This window comes from Branchiostoma belcheri, unplaced genomic scaffold (genome assembly GCF_001625305.1).
Source record: "Branchiostoma belcheri isolate BF01 breed outbred unplaced genomic scaffold, Haploidv18h27 scaffold178, whole genome shotgun sequence".
NCBI classification, from domain to species: domain Eukaryota; kingdom Metazoa; phylum Chordata; class Leptocardii; order Amphioxiformes; family Branchiostomatidae; genus Branchiostoma; species Branchiostoma belcheri.
In genome coordinates, this window is record NW_017803246.1 from 1 (window position 1) to 24,735 (window position 24,735).

General features: G+C 43.0%; 2 protein-coding genes across 2 annotated transcripts; both read left to right on the top strand.

The window, feature by feature from the left end:
* Nucleotides 1-146: 146 nt before the first annotated feature.
* LOC109467183 (piwi-like protein 1) lies at nt 147-2,449 on the top strand (the record flags this gene model as incomplete). Its single annotated transcript, XM_019765125.1, is given in 6 exon segments — nt 147-197; nt 200-299; nt 884-1,009; nt 1,631-1,778; nt 2,177-2,293; nt 2,328-2,449. Coding segments are annotated over 5 exon segments (542 nt in total), but the record flags the coding sequence as incomplete, so codon positions are not given.
* Nucleotides 2,450-4,170: 1,721 nt separating this feature from the next.
* Nucleotides 4,171-21,043, top strand: LOC109467210 (piwi-like protein 1). The gene is made up of 19 exons (XM_019765154.1): nt 4,171-4,439; nt 5,635-5,794; nt 5,849-6,155; nt 6,673-6,813; nt 7,389-7,603; nt 8,225-8,430; nt 8,942-9,136; nt 10,123-10,307; nt 10,609-10,659; nt 11,461-11,578; nt 11,977-12,094; nt 12,540-12,727; nt 13,473-13,551; nt 13,992-14,195; nt 17,206-17,380; nt 18,013-18,166; nt 18,531-18,656; nt 19,259-19,406; nt 19,760-21,043. Exons 2-19 carry the CDS (start codon nt 5,648-5,650, stop codon nt 19,874-19,876), a joined length of 2,874 nt encoding a protein of 957 aa, XP_019620713.1. The 5' UTR covers nt 4,171-4,439; nt 5,635-5,647; the 3' UTR covers nt 19,877-21,043.
* Nucleotides 21,044-24,735: the final 3,692 nt, after the last annotated feature.

Here is a 24,735-nt window from a genome sequence, read left to right on the forward strand (position 1 = left end):
AGGAACTACCAAACCATCAACCAGGAGCTCCCTCAGCGTGTCATCTTCTACCGAAACTTTTCTATAGTTTACCTGCCCTACCAAACTGCCAATTCTCATGGGTTTAAGCAAACTAGTAACACCCTGGTGGGATTCTCTCCTTCCAGCTTCACTCAGGAACTACCAAACCATCAACCAGGAGCTCCCTCAGCGTGTCATTTCTACCGAGACGGTGTGGCGGATTGGCAGCTGGAGGCCTTATTGAAGGAGGAGCTGCCACAGATCGTGGACACCTTGAAGTCCCATGCTGAAGGATACGAGTGAGTTTGTTGGTTTATTGAGACTTACTGCATTTGTCGAAGGATTAAAATAACTATCACCTTTTCAAGATGACAACCCTGAGACCAGACTGTCAGGTTTGAACCATTCACACCGGGAAGAGTGGTCCCTACTATTTATGATAAGTGTGGTGTGATCTGAACATGCTTAAGGTGTGACTGCCCTAAAACATGGGACCTCCAGCATGTCCAAGAGAACATCACTATTATGCAGGCATCAGGAGTATTTGTTAAGGAATATTACTAGTCTTATTGGTAATTTCTAACATTTTCACAGTACTTTTAATGTTTGCAGTTGTCACAGTCACTTAAGCACTAACAGGGAACTTATCATTACCGTTAACACATTACGTAATTCACCATCTTTTCTACACCTGCCGCCACTGTCAATGTGAATAAAAGTTTGGAATCCGTGCGTGAAACTCCTTGTTTCTTAAACTAAACTGTGAGCATATGCCTTGGCCATGCCATGAACATAAAGTGAATTACTTTAACAGTACTACAGTAATTGACTCTTTTGCATAATGTTTATCTGTCTTGCTAACTGAGTGATTACTCCTGTGCAGGCCCAAGATCACGTTCGTCATCGTGAACAAACGGATCAACACGCGGTTCTTCGCGCGTGACGGCTCCGGGCTGCAGAATCCCCCGCCAGGGACTGTCGTGGATGACGAGGTCACCAGGCCTGAATGGTTTGTAGTAGTTGTTGTTGCTGTACAGTGTCCTTGGGGGCCTGCAATGGGGGGTCCCAAAAACGCTCTACACTGAATTCGGAAACTTCTTGATTACGCTTTACGATAAATTCCAAGTGGCCACAATGCATTACCTAGAATTAAAATGGCAAATACGCTGTACGCAAAATACGCCAATAATGCTCTACATTGAATTAGAGCGGTCCGTCTACGCTCTACGTAGAATTGAAACGGCTGATTACGCTCTACGGAAAAGGGCTTGCGGGCCCTTTAATGTCTTACATAGCTAGACTATCTCACTAGACATGGTCTCTTGGTGCTGGTTTGCTTGGTTCATGGTTCAGTCCAGAGTCAATCGTCTCTAAAGAGAGCACCTCAAATCGGGGCGTACTCTCGATGTACCAGATGTAGTCTGGCTGTGTACCTAAATCAGGGCTGGGAATTACAAAATGTAGAAAGGAACAAATGTACGTAAATGTTACTGTGACCCATAGCTCTTTTGAGGCTGTATTTTTGGGGCAGTGGGATGTGGACACCAGGTTGAGACAAGATCATAGACTGTATGGTCTAGAAATCTGTACAATTTGGATTTTCCCAGACATCCTTCTTCTTTTTCTTCAGGTATGACTTCTTCCTGGTGTCCACCTCGGTGCGCCAGGGAACGGTCACTCCCTGCCACTACAACGTGGTGTGGGACACCTCTGGCCTCAAGCCTGACCAAATGCAGAAGCTCACTTACAAGCTCTGCCACCTCTACTACAATTGGCAGGTAAGTGTGTGTGTGTGTGTGTGCACATGTGTGTGCATGTGTGTGTGTGTGTGTGTGCACATGTGTTTGCGTGTGTGTGTGTGCATTTGCATGCGTGTTTGTGTGTTTGTGTGGATTGTATGTATGTATGTGTGTTTGTGTGTGTGTGCCCATGTTTGTGTGTGTGTGTGCGTGCGCGTGTGTGCATGCATGTTTATGTACACTGTGTTTGCACTTGTTAGTGTGTATGTATGTATGTGTGTGTGTGAGTGTGTGTGTATGTGAATGCATGTGTGTATGTGCGAGTGTGTGCGTGTGTGTGCCTATTACTGCTTATCATTTCCTTCAATCATTTGTTCATTCGATCATTCGTTATTTGTTCTTTCCTTTGTTTATGCAATCGTTTTATGTTGTTTCAGGGCACCGTCCGAGTCCCCGCCCCGTGCCAGTACGCCCACAAATTGGCCTTTTTAGTTGGACAAAGCGTCCACACCAAGCCTTCAGAAGACCTGGCGCAAACACTGTTCTACCTGTAGGTCACAGGTCACGACCAAAGGGTAGAGATCAGAGGTCACAGGTCACGACCAAAGGGTAGAGATCAGAGGTCACAAGCTGGGTTTCCACAGAGAACATGCATGTGATCTGGCAAAACTCCTTCGAACACTTTCCTTTCTCTAGTTTTGATCAACTTAAGTGAGTGAGTGAATAAGTGAGTGAGTGAGTGAGTGAGTGAGCGAGCGTGCGAGCGAGTGAATGTAAACTGTAAGGTTGAAGGTCTGATTTTCCAAAGGTAGAGTGTAGTTTTAACAAAATGAAAGAACCCATTATGTGATTTGACAGTCTGGCAAAACTCCTTCGAACACTTTCCTTTCTCTAGTTTTGATAAACTTAAGTGAGTGAGTGAATAAGTGAATAAGTGAGTGAGTGAGGAGTGAGTGAGTGAGTGGGTGAGTGAGTCAGAGTGAGTGAGTGAGTGAGCGAGCGAGTGTAAACTGTAAGGTTGAAGGTCTAATTTTCCAAAGGTAGAGTGTAGTTTTAACAAAATGAAAGAACCCAGAGTCTGTCCTAAGCATATGTGTTATGTATATCTCTAAGGAGACATTGTTAACAGGTGAGATGTCTTCCCAGGGAACAGTTTATAGCAGGGAAACAAAAGATACTGATTAAGTAAACTTTCAATCATTGTATAACTAACATAAACTAGCAGCAGGGTTTGTTGCAATCTCAGGGTTACTCTATGCATGGAGTTAAAAGACTCTCATTTCTAGCTCCATGCTCTATGCATTCACACAGTGGATTTTTCCAGTGGATCTAAAATTTGGATAGTAAATTTCTGGCTTGTTATGTTTACTTCCACATGTAGAAGGAGGCATATTGTTTCTGCTCTGTTTATTTTTCCTCCTTTTCTTCCATTCCAAAGTAATAAGGTAGTAATTAAATGACCTAGACTAGATGTCTGTCACCGTGGTGACTTGCTGCTGTAGCAGACATCCAGTGGTGTTGGGTTACATTTGGAATAAAGTTCTATCTTCCAAAACTATTGATTGTTTGTGTTGTTTGTTTTTCTGATTGCAAGATGTGAGGGAGTGACAGAGAAGGCCAAAATCGAATTTGATATCGGAGACCCTGTTAACAAGAAATATGATTATACCTGGGGACGTTCAACACCACGTTGAACGTCCTTGATTATACCCTATATTCAAGGAGCTTCCATCCAGAATGTCCTTGCTATATCCTATACTGTATAAGTTTACTGCCAACTATTACATCATCCATTTGTCAATGAAATAACTATGTGAAAAATGAATTTAAAAGCGCTCATGTCATCCATAAAATTACTTGCCGCAGCCGTATGGCGAGATATACCAAGTTGAACGTCCTTGGATATACCTTATTCCCTGACCTTATAAATTATTCGGTACAAATAATTAAAACCACGTTCTTCCCTAGCCTCCACCAGGCCTTTCTACGAATCGTAGAATTCGGCAAAAAAGAGAGTTAAATTGGCCAAGGGAGTCCGGCCGCGGAGAGGTAGTTTCTTTCCCTCCGACGTGTGCGGCCAGTCAAACCTACAAGGCGGCCAAACTCCCCTGGCAAATATTCTCCCATATATAGCCATCGTAGTTAGTCTGGTATATAGACTAGTTCTTACCTAGCAGGCAAAAGTGTGGGAAAGGTCCTCACAGGAAGGAAACACCCACACAGCACTAATTGAGTAATTCTTACCACATTTTCCAAGTAGGACACAAAAGGGGTCATTCACCCCCCTCCGGTAACTTAAAGACTTAATTATCTTCACGCTAATTAACTTTGAACCAATCAAATCGTTCCTTACAAACCTGGAGTCGCCTTGAGAACAAAGAGTTGCTCTGATTGGCCGAAGTGCGGCCCATCCCAAGTGGATGGTGGGATATGGTGGGACCTTACCGAAACGTCCCGTGCTGGGAGGTCCCGTTATAAAAAATTCTGACGGCTTTGTCAGGATAATTTGGGCCTTTTCTTCGTTCTTGGAAGGGTGTGCAATATTTAGAGAAGAAAACTGTAAGATATATGAAGCCCAGACGACAGAAATACGCCCGAAAACTGCACAGATTATAAGCGACTGTCTGGTCTGGCCTGTTTGTTTTTGTCGGAGAGGCCCAAGGCCAAGAGAGTTGAAACGTCTTGACTCTCGGCAAGAAGGTAAGTTTTCTGGTCTGCTTCTAGTTCTGGTGTAGATATTTTCTGTGTCTGTGAAATATTCCGAGCAGAAAATTCATCTGCTGTTCAAGACGCTTGTTTGCTTTCCCTCGAAAGCTGTCTAACTTTCTTTATCTGGGTCAGATCTGTCCTGAAAACGGATCATAGTGGGACGCTTTTCCAGAAGACTTGTTGAATAAATTTCACAACAAGATCAAGAAGAAATTGAACCTCCTTGACAAGATGTAACTTTTCCTATATTTGTAACGTACATATATGTCAGGCTGCAGGGAAATTTATGGTTCACATGCTGGAAAAACACTCAAAACAGCCATCTTGAATTTCTAAGAATCTGTCAGTGTCACATTCCGACGGCTGATTTATGTGATTAAGGGTCACGCCACACATGGCCGCATGGACAGAAGATTATTTTCAAGATATCATGATTTTCGAACGTGATTCTGCAAAATTGTAGAATGATTTTGCCTTTTCGCTGGCCAAGAATGCTCAAATTCGAAGTACTCAGTAAAACAAGCCTATTTGTCAACTGTAAAGATTTTGAAGATCCCCGTACTCTAAATAAATCGTAGAAATCGGCCTGAAAAGGATATAATTGGCCAGAGAAGATAGCCGGCCAGAGAAGCTCCATGTTGGGGAAATGGAGCTTCTCTGGCCGGCTATCTTCTCTGGCCAATTATATCCCTTTTAGGCCGATTTCTACGATTTATTCACCCCGCAAAAGAAGTCTGGTGGAGACTAACTATAAATCTTGATTTGTTTATTTTTACACTGGGGCAGACTGGTGCAAATCTCTGATCTAATCTATTAAAGGGATGGGTTCTTTGATCACTGTTTTTGGCACTCTTCAAACAGGAGACATAGCTACAAGTTTTATGCCATGGACTTAAAATCTGGCGAACCAACTCTCCAAGCAGAGGTTGTGGGGGAGTGATCGTTAGCTATGTATATATGGCCCATTTTTTTATCACTACCCCCACCTTGGGTGGCGCATTGGACCCTCTCTGGCAAATGGATACTGGCTGGCCATTTTATTTAATACTACTGTCTTTTGCCACCCTATGATCTGCTTGAAGATTTATCTAACCCTAAGTCCCTAATAACCCTAACCCAAAAAAAGCTACTAGTACCATTACCTATTTTGTTAATTAATGTTTTGTATCCTTGATTCCATGTTGAGACCTTGAGCAGCCATGTCGCAGCCGCAGGGCAGGGCCCGTGGCCGGGCTCGAGGCAGGGGCAGGGGAGCCACGGACGAACCCTCGCCGCGCCGACCAGGCACTCAGGCAGCTTACCAAGGACAGCCCGGGATGCAGACCTCTCAACCAATGGCAGCTCAGGGTCGGGGTGGCCCACCAATGACAGGTCAGGGTGGCCCACCAATGACAGCTCAGCGTGGCCCACCAATGGCAGCTCAGGGTGGCCCACCAATGGGAGTGCAGTATGCCGTAGGCCAACCAATGGGAGCACAGTATGCAGTAGCCCCACCAATGGGAGCACAGGGTCATGTGAGGCCACCTATGGCAGCTCAGGGTGGACCACCAATGGGAGCACAGTATGCCGTAGGTCCACCAATGGGAGCACAGCACACTGTAGGCCCACCAATGGGAGCAGAGGGTGGAGTTGGACAACCAATGGCAGCTCCCGTTGCAACTGGCAGAGCCCGACAAAGGGGAGGGGCAACAGCAAGAGCACCTGGAGGTAAGAGATTTGCTGGAGAGAAAGTCTAGTTTCTTTGTGAGTTGTTGAATTGTTGTTGTTGAAGGGAGACAAATCAAATCTCTGACATTGTTTTTTAATGTTAAAACTCAAAATGTTAAATCTCAAAAAAAAAAAAAATTCACCTAGAGCTTTCGACCAGTCACTTCCTCCGTAAACTGACCCAGTGAGGCTTATCACGTGGCTTCTTTAGTTTGAAGTGTGATGTGACAACACTGGGTCAAAGGTATCTGGTAGACCATGCTGGCCCTCTGACAGTTGTTGTTTTGTAAGGCGTAATCAGGCCTTTTTAGTCCTCTTAATCCATAGGCAGTCTCTCCAGAAATCAACGTAATTTGTAGTAGTCGTAAAGCGAAAGTCCGCTTTGAGTCTTAAACGGAATTTGTAATCGGCGGCAAAAATTTTGCGTAAATTCGTAATCACTACCCTCCCATGAAGGCCCTTGTTGAAGTCTGCCATGTCTGAACGCCTTGTTGTAACAGTTGTTGTCCTTTCCCAGCCCCGCCCACTTCCCAGCTGGAGGCCCTGACCCTGGGGGAGCGCGCCCCAGGGGGTGGGGACAGGAGTACCAGGAGGAGGAGGGGTGGGGTGGTGGTGGAGGAACCCCACACCAGACCCGAGCACATGGCCAACAAGAGAGGTGAGCCTGACAGAATTACATCAGCCTAGCCTGGCGTCCAGTCTTGGGGCATGGTAGTTCTGTATCTGTATCTGTATAGCCGGTATAACCGCCCTTCGGCATAACACACCAGCTTCTGTATCTATATAGCCGGTATAACCGCCCTTCGGCGTAACACACCAGCTTCTGTATCTATATAGCCGGTATAACCGCCCTTCGGCATAACACACCCGCTTTGCAGGCATGCGGCGCAGTGGCAGCTGGCCCTTGAACATCTAATTCTAGACATTGTTTAAAGCTATCCAATGACAATGCCCCTAGGCCCCCTACTGTACATGGTGACAGTGAGTTCCACTCTGCGATAGTTCTAGGAAAGAATGAATTCTTGAACACCTCAATCCTTGGTTGATAACTCTGGTACTGGAAGGCATAGCTATTACAAGTCTCGATGTCGTCTCGTGTTCTCGCGAGACTAGGTCACTCCGTGATCAACACGTACAGTGGACGTCAAAAATCTATAGGTACGTGTTGGCTACCTTTTACTGATTGGTGAATGTACTAACTGATGAATATTGTACTAATCGTCGTCACCACAGGTACTACAGGGAACCCTGTCAGCATGATCACCAACTTCTTCCGGGTGAAGCCGCAGCCTGACTGGGTCCTGTTCCAGTATCACGTGGAGTTCTCGCCAGAAGTGGATCACCGCAAAGCTCGCATCGCCATGGTCTGCAGCCAGGAGGACCTCTTGGGACGTACCAAGATCTTTGACGGGATGATCCTTTTTCTGCCCAGGAGACTGGAAAAGGATGTAAGAACATTTTCTTACCATTGAAACAGAAAAAAAGCAAAGGATGCCAAGAAAAACACACTTCTTGCAGGTACCAAGATCTATGATGGCATGGGATTGGGAAGATCCTTTTTCTGCCCAGGAGACTGGAAAAGGATGATATAAGAACATGGTTGGGCCTACGAAAAAAAATGTTGTGTTTCCTGTTTCAGTCCTGAAAAAATAGGGCCGGTAGGAAGGCATTATTTTTTTATCTATACGGTGGAGTGACGCCCACCGAGCCTCTTTGGCTAATTTGTCTGACTGTGTGCCAAAAACACACTACGGATTTGGTGCTCCAAAGTGTTAACCCTTGTCCTGCGGGGCCCAAATATATATGGGTTACTCGTACAGTACCATCATAGTGCCCTGTATATGTACAATTTGGGGGTGTTTCTCGTGCAACGCATCACACTGCAGCGAAACGCAACAAATGCGGACGTAACTATGCCACCGCAGGGCAAAAAAAGTCCTGTGACCAGATTAAGTAAGACTTGTAAGATTAAGTAAGAAAATATTGTGTAAAAAATGTCAGCAGGACAATGGTTAACATCAGCACATATGCCAACAACAGCTGTTTAATTTGTTGAATTTTTTTTCTAGCAAACGGTGATAACCACGCAGCGAAAGACGGACGGCTCGCCCGTCAAGATCACGATCACGCTGACCAACGAGGTCCCGCCGACGTCGCCGGTCTGTCTCCAGATCTACAACATCCTCTTCCGCAAGTTCCTGAAGACCATTGGGATGCAGGAGGTCAACAGGAACTACTACAACCCCGGTCAGAAGGTGGACATCCCACAGCACAGGTCAGGAAGAATTAAATCTCAAATTATATCTTTATCATCAGAAAGAAACGAGAAGAAGCCAAACCTCAGTATTAGAGAACTTTTAGAGCTGACATAGTTAGATTACTACAAGCATGTATATACCTTTTCATCTGTTCACCTGCACTTGGCCTGATAGGGCATGAATGTACAATAAAAGTTTCTTTATTAAAGGCATCCATTGCAATTTCAGGGCGGCAAAACTGAATATACTGAATAAGGCAATCTGTATGATATAATTGACACATACAATATACTGTGTCCCACATTAGCAAAGTTGAATCAGTTTTACATGCCTGTATGATTTATTGACTGATTGCTTAATTGATCTCCCCAGACTGGAGGTATGGCCAGGGTTCGTGACCTCCATCCTGCAGTACGAGTCGAAAACCCTCCCGATGGCCGACGTCTCGCACAAGATCCTCCGTACCGACACTTGTGGATGATTGGTTGATTGATTGACTGACTAATTGATTGATTGTTCTCTCCCCAGACTGGAGGTGTGGCCTGGGTTCGTGACCTCCATCCTGCAGTACGAGTCTAAAACCCTCCTGTTGGCCGACGTCTCTCATAAGATCATGCGTACGGACACGGTGCTGGACCTCATGTACGATCTGTACGGCCAGGATCAGCGCAAGTTCTACGAGAAGGCCACAAAGATGCTGGTGGGAGAGATCGTCCTGACAAGGTGAGAGTAGTGATGCATACCTAAACCCAATTTCAGGTTCAGGTCCAGATTCAAGTCCAGAGGTTTAGGTTCAGTTCGGGACTTGTAAGTCCGGACCTAAACCCATGACATATACAAAACTGCATGTTGGCAACCTTGCAATGTTTTCTGGGTGAAACTTTGGCCACATAACATGGAGGCTGGAACTTGACGATGCCTGATGGCAATGTTTTCTTCATTTTGCAGCAAAGATTTTGCAATCTACGGAAGGTTTTAGGTGGTTTGGAAAGAAAAGGGGTATGTGAAATGGTCTTTTATGGTAATAAGTCCGGACTCGGTTCTTGACTTTTAGGTTTTTTTGGACTTGAACCTAAACATTCTTACAAGTCCGGATCCAAGTCCAGTGAACCGGCATGTATCACTAGGTGAGATTAGTGCTGTGTACCGCCTCGCTGGAACTAGTTCCAGACTTGTAAAAATGTTAAGGTTCAAGTAAAAAAACAACGTCTGTAACTAGTTCCAGACTTACAGAAAAAAATGTCACATTCCCCTTTTTATTCTAAACCATCTGAAATCTACAATACCGGTAGTCACAAATTTGTGCTGCAAAATGAAGAAAACATTGCCATTGGGCATCATTAAGTGTCGGCCTCCGTAAATTATGTGGCCACAGTTTTGTCAGGGTTGTGAACACGGGAGACAATGGGTTCTTCATCTCCAATCGTCCCTGTCCTCCATCAGTGAGTTCTGCTGTGGTGATGTTTCTGAGCCCAGCATCCCGCTTCAGGTTATCAATGAAGGTTCTGCTTCTTCTATCTCTTCTCCTCCTTCCCTCTGCTGGCTTCCACAGGATAAGCTGGCTGGCTAACAGCTCAGAATGTCGGATGCTGTTTCCAGCCAGCTCCATTTTCCGTTTCCTAATTTTTCCAGCAGAAGAATAAAAGACTAGCTCTTCATCGAGCTAAAACTGGATTAAGATTACTTCTTTCTTTTTTGTTTCTACACAGGTATAACAACCAGACGTACAGGATTGATGACATCAGTTGGGAGGAGCACCCGACTGACAAGTTTCGCCTGTCTGACGGGACAGACATCAGTTTTGTCGAGTACTACGAGAAACAGTACAACCGCAAGATCCAGGACAACGACCAACCTCTGCTTCTCAGCAGGGCCAAGAAAAAGGCATGTCATTGTGTTTGTTTGCTTGTTTGTTTGTTTGTTTGTTTTATCCTGGAGTACTATGAATGACAGTCCAACCATAAGATTCAGGACAACGACCAACCTCTACTTTTGAGCAGGGCCAAGAAGAAGGCATGTCATTGTGTTTGTTTGTTTGTTTGTTTGTTTGTTTGTTTGTTTGTATAGGTTGTACTTGTAGAAAACCCGCGTGTTATGCCTAAAGGCAGGGATGTGAAACAAACAAAAAGATTTAGTAATGATGACTGTCTCATTTTCACAATGTTTTTTTTTTTTGCTGTTGTTACAGACAAAAGACGGAGAAGTCCTGATCTTGAAGCTGATTCCTGAGCTCTGTACTCTAACAGGTAGAATTATTTTTAGTAACTTAGGCCACACCAATTTAATTTGTTGGTTCTCGGATTCGCCTCTTCGTTTTTTTCTGATTTGCAAAAAAAACAAAATTGATTCTGGTCCTGAATCAACTGAAAAATTCTCATGTTTTGCCCCAAACAATTGAGGAAAGTCCTTTTCTTCCTAGTTGTTACAGTTTTCCCATCTATCATTGCAGTGGTTTGATTAAAAGTTCAAAATTCAATGTTTAAATTTTAACCCAGCCTTTTGTGTTGACTTCATGGCTCATTTCATAGCATTTAAGCCTATAATAGGATGCCTAGACCTGTTTTTATTTTTATTTTTTTTCGCCCTGTCGCTTCATATTTTTTCTGAAAAAATCCGAGAACCAACAAATTAAATTGGTGTGGCCTTACATGTGTGTAGTCGCCTCTGCCACCTAACTTGTCTCTGACCTGCGATGGAACACACCTAAGAATACAGTAGCTTTAAGACTCAACATTCTGCAGAAATCTAGACAAGACCTCCTGGTCATTCACGAAGCCAATGCACTTACTGCAAGGCTAAAATATTAAAGGTCCAGAGCACTTAAAGTTGTAAGAATTAGGAGAGTACAAACAGAAAGACACTTCTGGTCCCGGGCCAGGGATCGAACCCACGTCAAACCCGGGCACCAGTTGACACCCCTACGCTCTAACCATTTGGCTAAAAGTTCTAGAACCGTCAGACAGATCATTTGATAGTACCTATAAACTCCCCACTGTTACAAAATTGCCTGTTGGCAACGCTTGACCCCCAATGTCTTTTCTTCGCAGGTTTGACAGATGAAGCTCGTGCGAACTTCCAGGTGATGAAGGATGTGGCTGTGCACACCCGCATCACGCCTGGCGCCAGGAGCAAGACTCTACAGGGCTTCATCAACCAACTCAACAGGTCGCTCATCTGCAGAACTATCCAGATTTTCTACAGGATTTTTCTCATTTTTATGTTTACCAAGGAAAACATGCTGTTTTTGCTTTGTTTCCTCTTCTTCTTCTTCTTGTTCTGTTCCAAAAACTGACCTCTGACTTGGCCAATGACCTCATTTGTTGACGTCTCTCACCATGGTAACTGGTTTTGGATTACATAATGTTGCAATTTTATAGTTGTAGGAGGGATTTATACTCAAGGGATTGGACTAAATTTTCGACTGTATAAGTTATAACTAACTCCAGTCTCCAGGAAGGAGCAATCCACTGCTTCCGTGATGTCATGTTATGCAGATTTTGTGTCCTACAATTTTTGTGCCTTAGCTGGCTGAAGGTTAACTGTTTCCTGCCTCCCCATTACAGAAACCCTGATGTGCAGAAGGAGATGAAGGGTTGGCAGATCGAGTTTGATCAGAACTTACTCCAGCTGGACGGCCGCACGCTGCCAAAGGAGAAGCTCTTCTGTCGAGATGGACATGACGTAGGTCCTTCTTCCAGATTCTCAGATATCTACTTCTGTCATAATATGAAAGCTAAGATGTTTATTGTTTATTGAACATCAAAGCCCTTCGCACCCTCACAGCTGAATTGTGAGGTTTGTACAAAAGTTGCGAGCATGTTACGCTTACTAATATCTATGTTAATGAAGGTAAAACATCCAGCTTGAACATCAGATCATGAAAAAATTTGGGCACACCAGCAAACATCTAGCTGCACTACTACTTGCAGGACATCGCACATAGAGAGCAAGAAAGCAAATTAAAAAAACGTCAACTTTTTGAGGGCATATGCTCTAAAAATGGGAGCAACCTGGAGAGCTATTGTCTTGTATAAAGCTTTAGATAAGTACTACAGGTAGTTGTGGGTTCGATCCTCTTGGAAATTGATTGACTCACTGAGATTTTTTTGTGTGGTTTCTTTTCCAGCTTGATTTTAAGCGTGAGAATGCTGACTGGTCGCGAGAGATGCGGAGTCGAGCCCTCCTGAGCACCCGGCCGCTGAAGGAGTGGCTCCTCATTTTCCCCAGGAGACTCGGCCAGAGCGCAAACGACTTCCTCGGCGCCCTGAAACAAGTGGGACCTGCCATGGACATTCAGGTCACCAACCCTGTCATGTAAGGCTCTAAAAATTATCATATGAAATGAGAAATAGGACAAAGTCTGTACAATTTAAAAATTATACAGACTTTGTCGTATGTCCCATTTCCTGGAAGACAATCTGAACCAGCACGTCAGCAGAACGTACTGCGCCTGCGCAGAACCCTGGAATTTCGCGTTTTTCGTTGGATGTTTGGTCAACGTTGCATCAGAATTTTGCCTGTTGCAGAGGAACATTGGAAATTAATGTAGAAATGCTAACCTTATAATTATATGAGCGAATACGACCTTATTTGAGACGTTCTGCTGAAGTGCTATGTACAATACATTACGGGTTTTGCACAGATGCAGTACGTTCTGCCGACGTGCTCTCTGAACCAGAAAACGTCTTTGAAAACAAAAGGCAGAGGAAGTCCCATGCATTTTTGAGTGTATAGGGGCAGTGGGTTGTTGATCCACTGTGTCTGGGGCATTTTATTGGAAGCCAGAGCCCATCCCTCTCCTTCCACTGCCTTTACCTCCCCAACCCAAGTCAGGTACCCATTTTACACCTGGATGGAGTGAGGAAAGTGCCATTCCCAAGGACACAATATCTAGCCAGGAATGCAAGAAATTGCTCTAGCAACTCGGCAATTCGATGCCACCAAGGACATTATACACATAATGTCCTTGATAATACATTGTACAATATATTTGTAAGTCAAGCAACTGGATGAATTCCGTGTGCTTCTTTCTATCATCAGCTGCATGTGTGTGTTGTAGGGTTGACATCGAGGACGACCAGGCCAGAAGCTACCTGCGCGTGATGAAAGAGCTGCTCAAGCCGGGAGTCACCCAGATGGTAGGTCACTATCATAACCAGGACTTGAAATCTCTTTTTCTGCAAGTCTGCACTGCTACCTGCACCGGACAAATTTTACCTGCACCACTCAGACTTTGAGAAGTGTGGATCATACTAAAACTGCTCAACAACCATTGCCATTAAATTCTAGTAGAAATTTATAATAATCCACAAATAACCACATCTGTATATAAACCCAGTACAAGAGCTGGTGCAGATAGACATCAGAAATGTGGGTGAGTGGCTGGATGGATGGATGGATGGGTGGGTGGTTGGATGGGTGGGTGGGTGGATGGATGGATGGATGGGTGGGTGGGTGGGTGGGTGAACGGTCGGATGGATGGATGGATGGATGGATGAATGAATGAAGACATTAACTGTTTTATTCAAAGAGTTGGATGTCTTCAATGACGTTTTCTTGACTTTCCACTTTGTCCCAGGTTGTTTGCATCCTAAAGGGCACGGGAAGGAAGGACACGTATGACGCCATTAAGAAGTTCTGCTGTGTGGAACACCCTGTGCCGAGCCAGGTCATCTTATCTAAGACACTCAACAAAAAGCAGATGCTGATGTCTGTGGCCACTAAGATTGGCATGCAACTGAACTGCAAAATGGGAGGGGAACTCTGGGCCGTGGAGATCCCGGTAAGAGCAAGGAGGATTACAAATCTAGTAAGAGTAAGAGTAAGAGTTGAAGTGGAGAGCAATAGCTGATTTTCATATGTTTTTCATTGCTGGTAAACTGTCATCAGGTGCTAAATAGCACACAAGTTACGTACCCAGTAACTCATCACGATGGTCCGGTTGCTAGCCTTTTGTCCGCGTTGCTATGGCTGAGTGCGCCGCCCACTCACCGCGGGGTGCCTACCTCGTGCCTGTACTCAGGCACTATACACAAGTAAACACTGCAAATATCTCTCAAAATAACGCATGATCGGAATATCATGTCGAGAAACTACAGTAAGAATCGAAAAGAAGACAGGTTGACTTTGTAAATAATAAGAAGTAAAAACGTGACAGCAAATTACAGCGTTCAAAAAGTCCTTCTTACGCTAGTGTTTAGTTCCGGCAACTTTTAGCAATTGAACTTTGAACCTTGTGACCTTTCTAATAAGGATTTTTTTCCAATTTACGCACTAAACATTAGTTGAAGTCCTAATCTATAATCTCACCAATAATTTTTTAATTCTATGGTATTAAACTCGATGTCTGCGAAATCTAAGATCATTTACGTAAATTTCGGGGTAGATTTCGGCCTAGATTGGGGTATAATTCCCGTGAGCCTCCATAGAACAACAAGAACGCGTCATCAAGATGGCGGCGGGACTGTGCCCTTTCGATTTTTGGTGTTTTCGTCAAAAAATCCTTATTAGATCAAAAGTTATGGGCCAAAATATTACATGTACCCTTTACTCTGAGCTTTCACGTGGAAGTAAGACTTTGTTTTCAACTATAATCAGCTACGCCGGCGTCCCTCAAAGAGACTGATTATCGGGCTTCATTGTTCTCGAGTGCAGTTACATGCAAATCCTGGCCGGACCGCTATTGTTTTCCAAGTTTGAGATCGAGAGGCGCGGCAGTTGTAAAAGTGAGAATTGACCAAAAATCTGTTTCGACGAGAAGATTGTAGGTTTTGGGCAGTCTAAAAATCTTGACGTCGTAGAAGGGATTGAAACGATGTTGCTAGTATCGTGGTTTAGAAATTACTCAAGTATCGCGGTTGGGGAAAAATTATGGGCAAGCTCACGGCACTACATTTTAGCGAACACGGCTAGTGCATTTAAAAAAAACGATAGACGATAAACAAGGACAAGAACAACAACAGCATTAAAAATACATGAAAACAAAAAAGAAAATGTCGACAGTTTACGGGCAAGACCAAATATAAATCCAAAATAAATTGGGACTTCATGGGCAAAAAGTCCGTAATAGTGTCACGCACCGCGTGCCGTCGCCAGCAAGCTACCCTGGATGCCAAACTAGTATCGGGCCGTTAGCCTTTTTCCTTCGGCAGCCGAGAGCCCTTCGCCCGCCTGCCTAAATTACCGCTACGGGGGAGTTGAGCCCGATGGCCAGCCAAACCCCCCCGGGCTAGACTCCCCCGTAGCGGTAATTTACACCAGCGGGCGAAGGGCTTTTGCGGCCCGGACAGCGAGTTTGGATTCCAGGGTACCAGCAAGCCGCTGCATGCACGCCAAGTTTTTCAATTTTTTGGCGCCCGTGGACCAGCTTACAGCCAAGCCCGGCGTCATCGCCCGCCCTTGGATAGGGGTAAATACCATCCAGGACGCAATCAAGAAAGACATACAGACACCTTGATACAGACAACTTTTGATTCTAACGTTTGATCGTATTTTTGGCGCAAATGTTGACTCGAATGCTTTCAAAATTGTGGCGGCATTTTGTTCCTTTCTTTGACTATGCCTGCAAATTATTTGTTTCCGAATTTCCGTTCCGTCGTACAGCCGTAGCACACTAACGCTTTACATTTTGAAGTACACATGCCACTAAACTTTCGACTGAACCTTTACCCCGGAATATAACAAATTCATGTCGCATTTCTCGTAGCCGTAAGTCGTTTGTAAAGCTGTAAGTGTAACTTCATGAGTATGTGTTTCCGGGCGGCCATTTTGTTTCTTCGGGACGCTTGGATGACGCTGGCTTTAGTAAGTCTCATTTTTTTCGATATTGTCTCCTAGTTGCACAAGATGAACGCCTTGCTGTGTCTGTAGATTTATAGATATCTTCTAAGCCGTAATTATGAGCTAATATTCATAAAACCCATAGTGTAAACAAGCCGTGAAAGTTCAAAGCGTAGCAGTGACGCCATTGCTTCATGCTTTTTCCTGCCTGCGGTATGTTTATGCACGGCATTTGTACAAAAAACACATACTTTTTGTACAATAATTTTTATTTTTGATGACCACCAGTGTATTGTTTGTTACTGTACGAATTACGTGTACGTTGTGTTCAAGTTGTAGTCAAGAACTTGTGAGGCGTGATTTGCGATCGTAACATAACGAGCTTGTATAGTCCAGCAAGATTCGGGGAGGGGGTGGAAAGATCAAACACTTGCGGTGAAATCTTTAATAGCGATGGAATAGTGACTGCTTAAGTCCTAAAATTAACTGACATTTAACAAATCAGGAATTACAGTAACCCTAGAGGTAAAATTGAAGACACAGATGAAGGCCGGGGCATTGTTAAAACGTGCGAAGCGAAGAACAATAGGGGCGGAGACGAGGCACACATATCAAAAGACAAGCTCGCGGGAAAATCTTGCTGGGCGAGGAGCGATCAAAACATTTCTTGTCCCCGCCTGCAAACCTGCGAACCAATCAGCTACTGTTGTCAATGGCTAAATGAATGATTGACAGTAAATATTCATGAGCAGCGTGTTAGGAAAAATTCGACCCGATTTGACCATCGTGCATCTTAGTAAGAGCTTATTTGGGCAGTGGAGAAGATCCCACCAAGAGTAAACGTCAGTGTAGATGGCATCATTGATCACTCATGCACGCACACTCACACACACACACACACATACTCACACACTCACACACACACATGCACCGTCCAGTCCCTTAGCTGGAAGCCGTAGGGGCAGTCTGACTTATTTACTGGTAAAATCATAAAAACTAAAATGCCTTTTCAGTTGACGAGTCTGATGGTGGTTGGCATAGACGTGTACCACGACTCCCTGACTAAGGGGATGTCTGTGGGAGGGTTTGTGGCCTCCATGAACCGTCACCTGACCCGATGGTACTCCAAGTGCACCTTCCAACAAACAGGGCAAGAGCTCATTGATCAGCTCAAGCACTGTCTAGTGGGTGAGTTGTGTTTTTATATTTTTTGTAACTTTTTGGGGCATAAAACGTTTCTGTTGTCTGTCCTTAACTTTTCCATAGTTTACGTCCCCTACCACATTGCCAATTCTCTATTAATTGTGGGTTTAAGCAGTAGGGGGATGGTTATGGATACAGCACCATCTATAGTGCCCTGTATATGTAGGATTTGGGGGTGCAACGCATCACACCGCAGCAAAGCGCAATGAATGTGGAAGTAACTATGCCACCACGGGGCAAAAAAAAGTCAAGGGTCTGTGACCTGATTAAGACTGCAAATTATTTGAAAATATTGTGTAAACAATGCCAGCAGGACTAGGAGTTGAGTAGCTGGGAGATGGTAAAAAAACACTGGATGTAGAAATAAGAGCCTTATTTTTATATATTATAATTATACGAGTAAGACCCTGGTGTTGTTCTCATCCCAGCATCACTGAGGAACTACAAGGCAATCAACAAAGAGTTCACCCAGCGTATCATCTTCTACGGACTCAGAGACTTTTCCATTATTTACCTGCCCTGCCAAACTGCCAATTCTCATGGGTTTAAGCAGCACTGAATGTAGAAAAACTAGTAATACCCTGGTGTGATTCTCTCATTCTCTTCTCTCTTCCCAGCTTCGCTCAGGAACTACCAGGCGATCAACAAAGAGTTCCCTCAGCGTATCATCTTCTACCGAGACGGTGTTGGGGATGGGCAGCTTGAGGCCGTGTTGGAACACGAGCTGCCACAGATCATGGACACCTTCAGGTCACAGACTGCTGGATACGAGTGAGTTTGGTTATTTATATTGATGTATGTAATTCACCAATTACCCATGAGGTGGGTAAGCATCACAATTGTTTCTGAACATTTTTTTAGTATGATCCATACCTCCTTAATTCTGAGTTGTGCAGGTAAAACTTGTCTGGTGCAGGTAATTTTCAATGATGGCCTGTTGCAGTGCTAGCCTGTGTACCATCCTATTTGTATGCCGGGGCTCCCATACTTGCTTCCCTAGTTGTAAAGGAAGCGAGTGTGGGAGCCCCGGCATACAAAAAGGATGGTACCCAGGCTATTGCAGTGCAAGTACATGTATGCTGAGAAAAGCATTTTGAGCCTTGGTTGTGCTAACTCACTATTTGTTCTTGTGCAGGCCCAAGATCACGTTCGTCATCGTGAAGAAACGGATCAACACGCGGTTCTTCGCTCGCTCTGGTCCCGGGCTGCAAAATCCTCCACCAGGAACTATCGTGGATGACGAGGTCACCAGGCCTGAATGGTTTGTAGTCCGGCTGTGTACATACCTGAGTGGAGGCCCACATGCCCTTTTCTGTAGAGCATGATCAGCCATTGTAGTTTTACATAGGGTATAGATGGACTACTCTAATACAACGTAGAGCGTAATCAGCGCATTTTGCGTAGAGTGTATTTTAATGCTACGTAATGCGTTGTAGCCACTTGGAATTTATCGTAAAGCATAATCGAGGAGCTTCCTGAATTCAGCATAATACGTAGCTAGCTCTCAAAATTTAATGTAGAGCGTTGCTGGGACCACCCCATGCAGGCCCCCCCTGATTCAGGGCTTGGAATAACACATTTAAATAGGTAAAGGTAGAATTGTAGTCCCATAGCTTTTTTGAGGCTGTAGGTAGTGAGTTGTTGATTCTTCTTCTTTCCCTCTTTGCCAGCCTTCAATTCAATCACCAACTTCTGGACAGTTTTAGTTTGTACCATCGCATGCCCATAGACTCTTTATCGAAAGGTGTGGTGGTTTAACGTGCACAGGGTGTGGCTCTCCTCAAACATGGGACCTCCATCCATACGTCCTATGCGAGGCCTAAAGTCTGATTTTTCCAAACATTCCTTTTTTATCCCTATTAGGTATGACTTCTTCCTTGTGTCGCAGTCGGTGCGCCAGGGAACGGTCACTCCCTGCCACTACAACGTGGTGTGGGACACCTCCGGCCTCAAGCCTGACCACATGCAGAGGCTCACCTACAAGCTCTGCCACCTCTACTACAACTGGCCCGTAAGTGTGCGTGTGTGTGTGGTGTGTGTGTGGTGTGTGTGTTTGTGTGTGTGAGAGAGAGAGAGAGAGTCTGTGTGTGTGCATGTGTGTGTGTGCGTGTATGTGCATGTTCATGTGTGTGTGTGTCTGTGTCTGCATGTGCATACATGTATGTGTGTGTGTCTGTATTTGTGTGTGTATTTGTGTGTGTGTCTGTTCATGTGTGTGTGTGTGTTTGTGTGTGTGTGTGTTTGTATGTATGTGTGCTTGTGTTTATTCCTTCATACAAGCATTGTTTAATCAAATCATTCATTCATTCATTCATTATTTGTTCTTTCCTTTATTTGTTCATGCATTGAGTTATGTTGTTTCAGGGCACCATCCGAGTTCCTGCCCCGTGCCAGTATGCCCACAAGCTGGCCTTCCTTGTCGGGCAGAGCATCCACACCAAGCCTGCCGAGGACCTGGCACAAACACTGTTCTTCCTGTAGGTCACGGGTCATGACTGAAGGGTAGAGATCAGAGGTCACAGGTCATGACCAAAGGGTAGAGATTAGAGGTCACAGGTTATGACCAAACTTAGAGGTCACAGGTCATGACCAAAGGGTAGAGATCAGAGGTCACAAGCTGACTTTCTAACATGCTAAGATGTTTGAAAACCTGGCAAAACTATCCTTCAAACACTTTCTAGTTTTGATGGACAAATAGAGAAAAGTAATACATGCCAGTTCTGCTAAACTTGAAGTGCCAAAGTAAACTGTAAGGTACTACCAGTAGTTCTGACAATGTTCCAATGGTAGAATGCCATTTTAGCAAAAATGAAAGTTTTTAACTTTCTCCTAAGCACATGTATTATGGTATGCCTCTTAGGAGACATTTTTAACATTGTATTTCCAGCAAGATATAAAGGAACTTTATACAGCAGGAAACAAAAGATACTACTGATTAAGTGACCTTTCAATCACTATAAAACTTATACATTAGTTATAGCATCAGATTCTGTTGCAATCTCAGGGTTTTGTATGCATTCCCACAGTGGATTTTTCCAGTGGATCTAAACTTTTGATATTTGAGTCTAAATTTCTGGCTAGTTGTGTTTACCTTTGCAGAAAGAAACATATAGTTTCTGCTCTGTTTCTTCTTCCTCTTTTCTTTCATTCCAAACAAATTAGGTCAATGTCCTGAGCTAGATGTCTGTCACCATGGTAACTGGTGCTGTAGCAGACATCCTGTGGTGTTGGGTTACATCATGTAGCAATGGCCAGACACTATATGTGTTTATGTGTTTGAGGAAGGATAAACAGAGCAGTAGTAGTTAAGGCTAGACTCTGTGAATGTAAACATGTGGATTTGTTTTGCAAATGTTACCTTTCAAAGTTTCTAGTTTTTTTTTGCCATACATAATGCTTTTAACACTTTTAACAAAAGTTATACAAAATATTAACTCACATTGTGCTAATATGATGCTTTTCATGAACTACATGTACTACTATATTTTTATGGTTGTTGGATCAAATAAGAAAGCACAAAATATAGGCATCTAAATATGTTGTTTCACTTTTGCTAATATAATACTAATAAGTTTTTTACCTTACATTTATAAAGTTATAAAGTTTCCCAAAACTTCCTTTGGGGCGTAACGGCCGTAACCCCTATATTTTTTTTATATCATACCCGGGCCGCGATAACGTTCGATAACGGGTTCCGGACCGGGCCGTACGTCACGGTACGGCCCGGTCCGGAACCCGTTATCGAACGCTTCCCTGGCTTCCATAAAACGATTCGAACGCGTTTCGCCCTAACCGCGATCGCCCCTTTCGAAAATTCGAATACAGAATCCGGACGTTGGAACTGATGTTGTTGCATTTGAGGGTTTAGGGGCACCAACTTTTGGCTCATCTTGCATTGAAAGACGCGTTTTCTTGGGTGGGTATGATATAAATAAAATACAACACGGTGTATTCCACATCGCCCTCGGTCCCGGCCCTCCCGCGAGTCGGATCGATACCTCGGGCGATACGGAATACCCCGTGTTGTATTCTATATATATCTACTGTTATTTTAACTAATAATACTAACGTATTCGTACAATGTTAAGATTATTTAAAAAAGGTTTTAAAAATAATCAATGTTGCAATGATAAATTCCATCCAGCATTCAATGTTTGATAATCATGTCTTTCTTTTATAAATCATGCAATTGATTGATTTGTTAATGTTATGTAGGTTAGTCTGGTTTTGTTATTTGCCATACATTGTACTAGTATTTGTTACAATTGTTGTGCAATAAAGTTCTATCTTCCTAAAGTGTTGATTGTGTTGTGTTTGTAATAATGGCAAGATGTTTATAAATTTGTGTTTGTGCAAAACGTTAAACAATTCAAATCTGTGGAATCATAGGAATTCAGAAGCTCAAAAATGTCTGATACTAATATTATTTTTAAGGACTCCTGTACTGTATTAAAAACTCACATGGCCCCGTTATAATCTGAAAGTCAAAACTTCTTATTCTATTAAACCCACTAATTATGCAGAATGTGGGACTATTCATTATCCACTGCCTTCAAAGAAGAAGTCGAACCCCATAATAGCTAGCAGATTGTTACCTGTCTCCTGTTACTGTATTGCAACGAGTATCATACTTGATTGTAAAAGCAATTAGCCTTCGGGCATGATTTTGCAAATAAAGTTTCTATAATTAAAGAGACAAAAATCTTCATCTGGAAATCAGTTGGTTATTTTGATTCTTATCAAATTTTAATGCTAGAATTTCTTGTCCAATTGAAAAGAAACATGATCAAAATCACAAGAAATGAGCGCATTGTACATTTCCCAATCAATCAATATCATCAATAAATCAATTATAGCTCCTGTCAAACTTCCATCCAATCAGAGCGCCCCTTTCTTTTTTCTGAGAACTAAGGTCTCCGCTGATTGGGTCGCGTCGTCAGACCAAATAAGGGACTCCCGCCTTGCTCAGAACCGTAGTGACACGAGAGAGTGGTTGGATGGATCCTTGAAAGCTCGGTCATTTTCAGCTGAAAAAACAGCAAAAACAACAGCCAAAGGTAAATATTTACATCGATATTGTTATTTGAACATGTTGTGTAGGTTTTGATCTTCCTGAGACTAGAATTTGGGCGATTTTAGAGCCAGAAAAGAACGTTTTTTTTTAGATTTCTTTGCAACCTCACTGTTTTGCCCGGCCCAGATGACATCCCGATGACATTGACATGCAAAACTGATTATTTACGACCTGATTTCTGCAAAAAAATGTCATCTGCAGGCGATGTCTTGGCGTGTATATTTTTCTTAGACTTTCCCAACGATTGTCAAGTACAACTGGAGCAATTTTTAGGCCGAATTTCGTCCCTGTAAACGTAAAAATGAGGCTGGCAGAACGCTAGAGTTGAACTCTCTGGAGAGATAGTTGCCCGCCCTTCGCATAGCACGCGGCCCCAGATTTTGCTCCTCAAACTAGAAAATATCTCCCTTTTCTTGACATTTTTCAACCCTTTCCATGTCATATAGTACAGATTGAAAATACTACTTTGCTGACAACGTGCATGTGTGGACTGTAAGGCAGCATTTGACGGATTTTTGCTCAACATGTGGTCTTTGACAGTTATATGAAATCCGAGATGCCAAAATGGCCACTTCGCAAGGAGGCATCATGTTGTTGTTTTCGAGTCTGGCCTGTTGATCTGGATGTGAACTTTCTTTGTAAGTGTGCAAAATTATGCATAGTATTTCTTTATTCACGAATGAAAATCTCACCTCTGTGATTTTGTTCAACATGCAAAGAAAAATGTTGTCTCCTGGAGTTTGTTTTTATTTTGGCAACATACAGAACTTCCAACAACACTGAAATTTTCGTGTCTAAATTTTTAGGGAGTTCTGATTTTTCTCGTCTCTTGCTAAATAATGTTTCAGCACGAATGCTTTCAACAACAAATTTCCCTTTCTTTTAAAAACATCTGGACGGAATTATGCACATAAAACCGTCGGAATGCCTTTGTGACATTTCTCACAAATTAGCATGTCAAAAGTCCTTCCTGTGGTTTACACACAAGTGTGAAACGATGTCTGGACATGAACTGAGAAATTTCGTACTCGGAAATTATCAGATAACTGACACTAGTACTACTCTGCAAACAGAGGTTTAGTCTTTATCTTACCAATTTATGATTTTTTGGCGGGATTCTAGGCTCTTTTATCGGGCCTTTCTTTTGTATACCAGTACATACTGGTATCTATTTTTAAGCCAGCCCATCTAGAGGCGAATGGCAAGCCAACTGCCTGATATTTTGCCATCAACCAAAAGATTGGCTTGCAGATAAACTGATGCATGTTTGATTTTATATTCCAGTGTCAAAACTGTAAATTTTTAACAGTTAGCAGGAGAAACCAGGTATAAAAGATGTCTCAGAAGCCCCCTTCTGGACGTAGCTCCCTGATATTTTTTCTGTCAACCAAAAGATTTTATTGCAGATAAACTGATGCATGTTTGATATTATATTCCAGTGTCGAAACTATAATTTCTAAACAGTTAGCAGGAGAAACCAGGTAGATAAAAGATGGCACAGAAGCCCCCTTCTGGACGTAACTCCCTGATATTTTTTCTTTCAACCAAAAGATTTTATAGCAGATAAACTGATGCATGTTTAATTTTATATTCCAGTGTCAAAACTGTAAATTTTTAACGGTAGGAGAAACCAGGTATATAAAAGGTGGTAACTGAGTGATAATTTTCTGTCTACCAAAACAAAAAAATTGCTCGCAGATTAACTGATGCATGTTTCATTTTTATATTCCAGTGTCAAAACTGTAAATTTTTAACAGTTAGCAGGAGAAACCAGGTATAAAAGATGTCTCAGAAGCCCCCTTCTGGACGTAGCTCCCTGATATTTTTTCTACTAAATTCTAGCAACCAAAAGATTTTATTGCAGATAAACTGATGCATGTTTGATTTTATTATATTCCAGTGTCGAAACTGTACATTTTTAACAGTTAGCAGGAAAAACCAGGTATAAAAGATGGTAACTGAGTGATAATTTTCTATTGACCAAAACAACAGATTTACTTGCACTTTTTTTGCAGATTAACTGATGCATGTTTGATTTTATATTCCAGTTCCTATACTGTAATTTCTAAACAGTTTCTAATTTTATACCAGGTATATAAAAGATGTCTCAGCAGATATTTTTTTCTATCTATTATTTCTGGCTTGCAGATTAACTGATGCATGTTTTAATTTTGTTATATAAATATATTCCAGTGCCGAAACTGTAAATTTCTAAACAGTTGTCAGGAGAAACCAGGTAGATAAAAGATGTCCCAGCAGCCGCCAT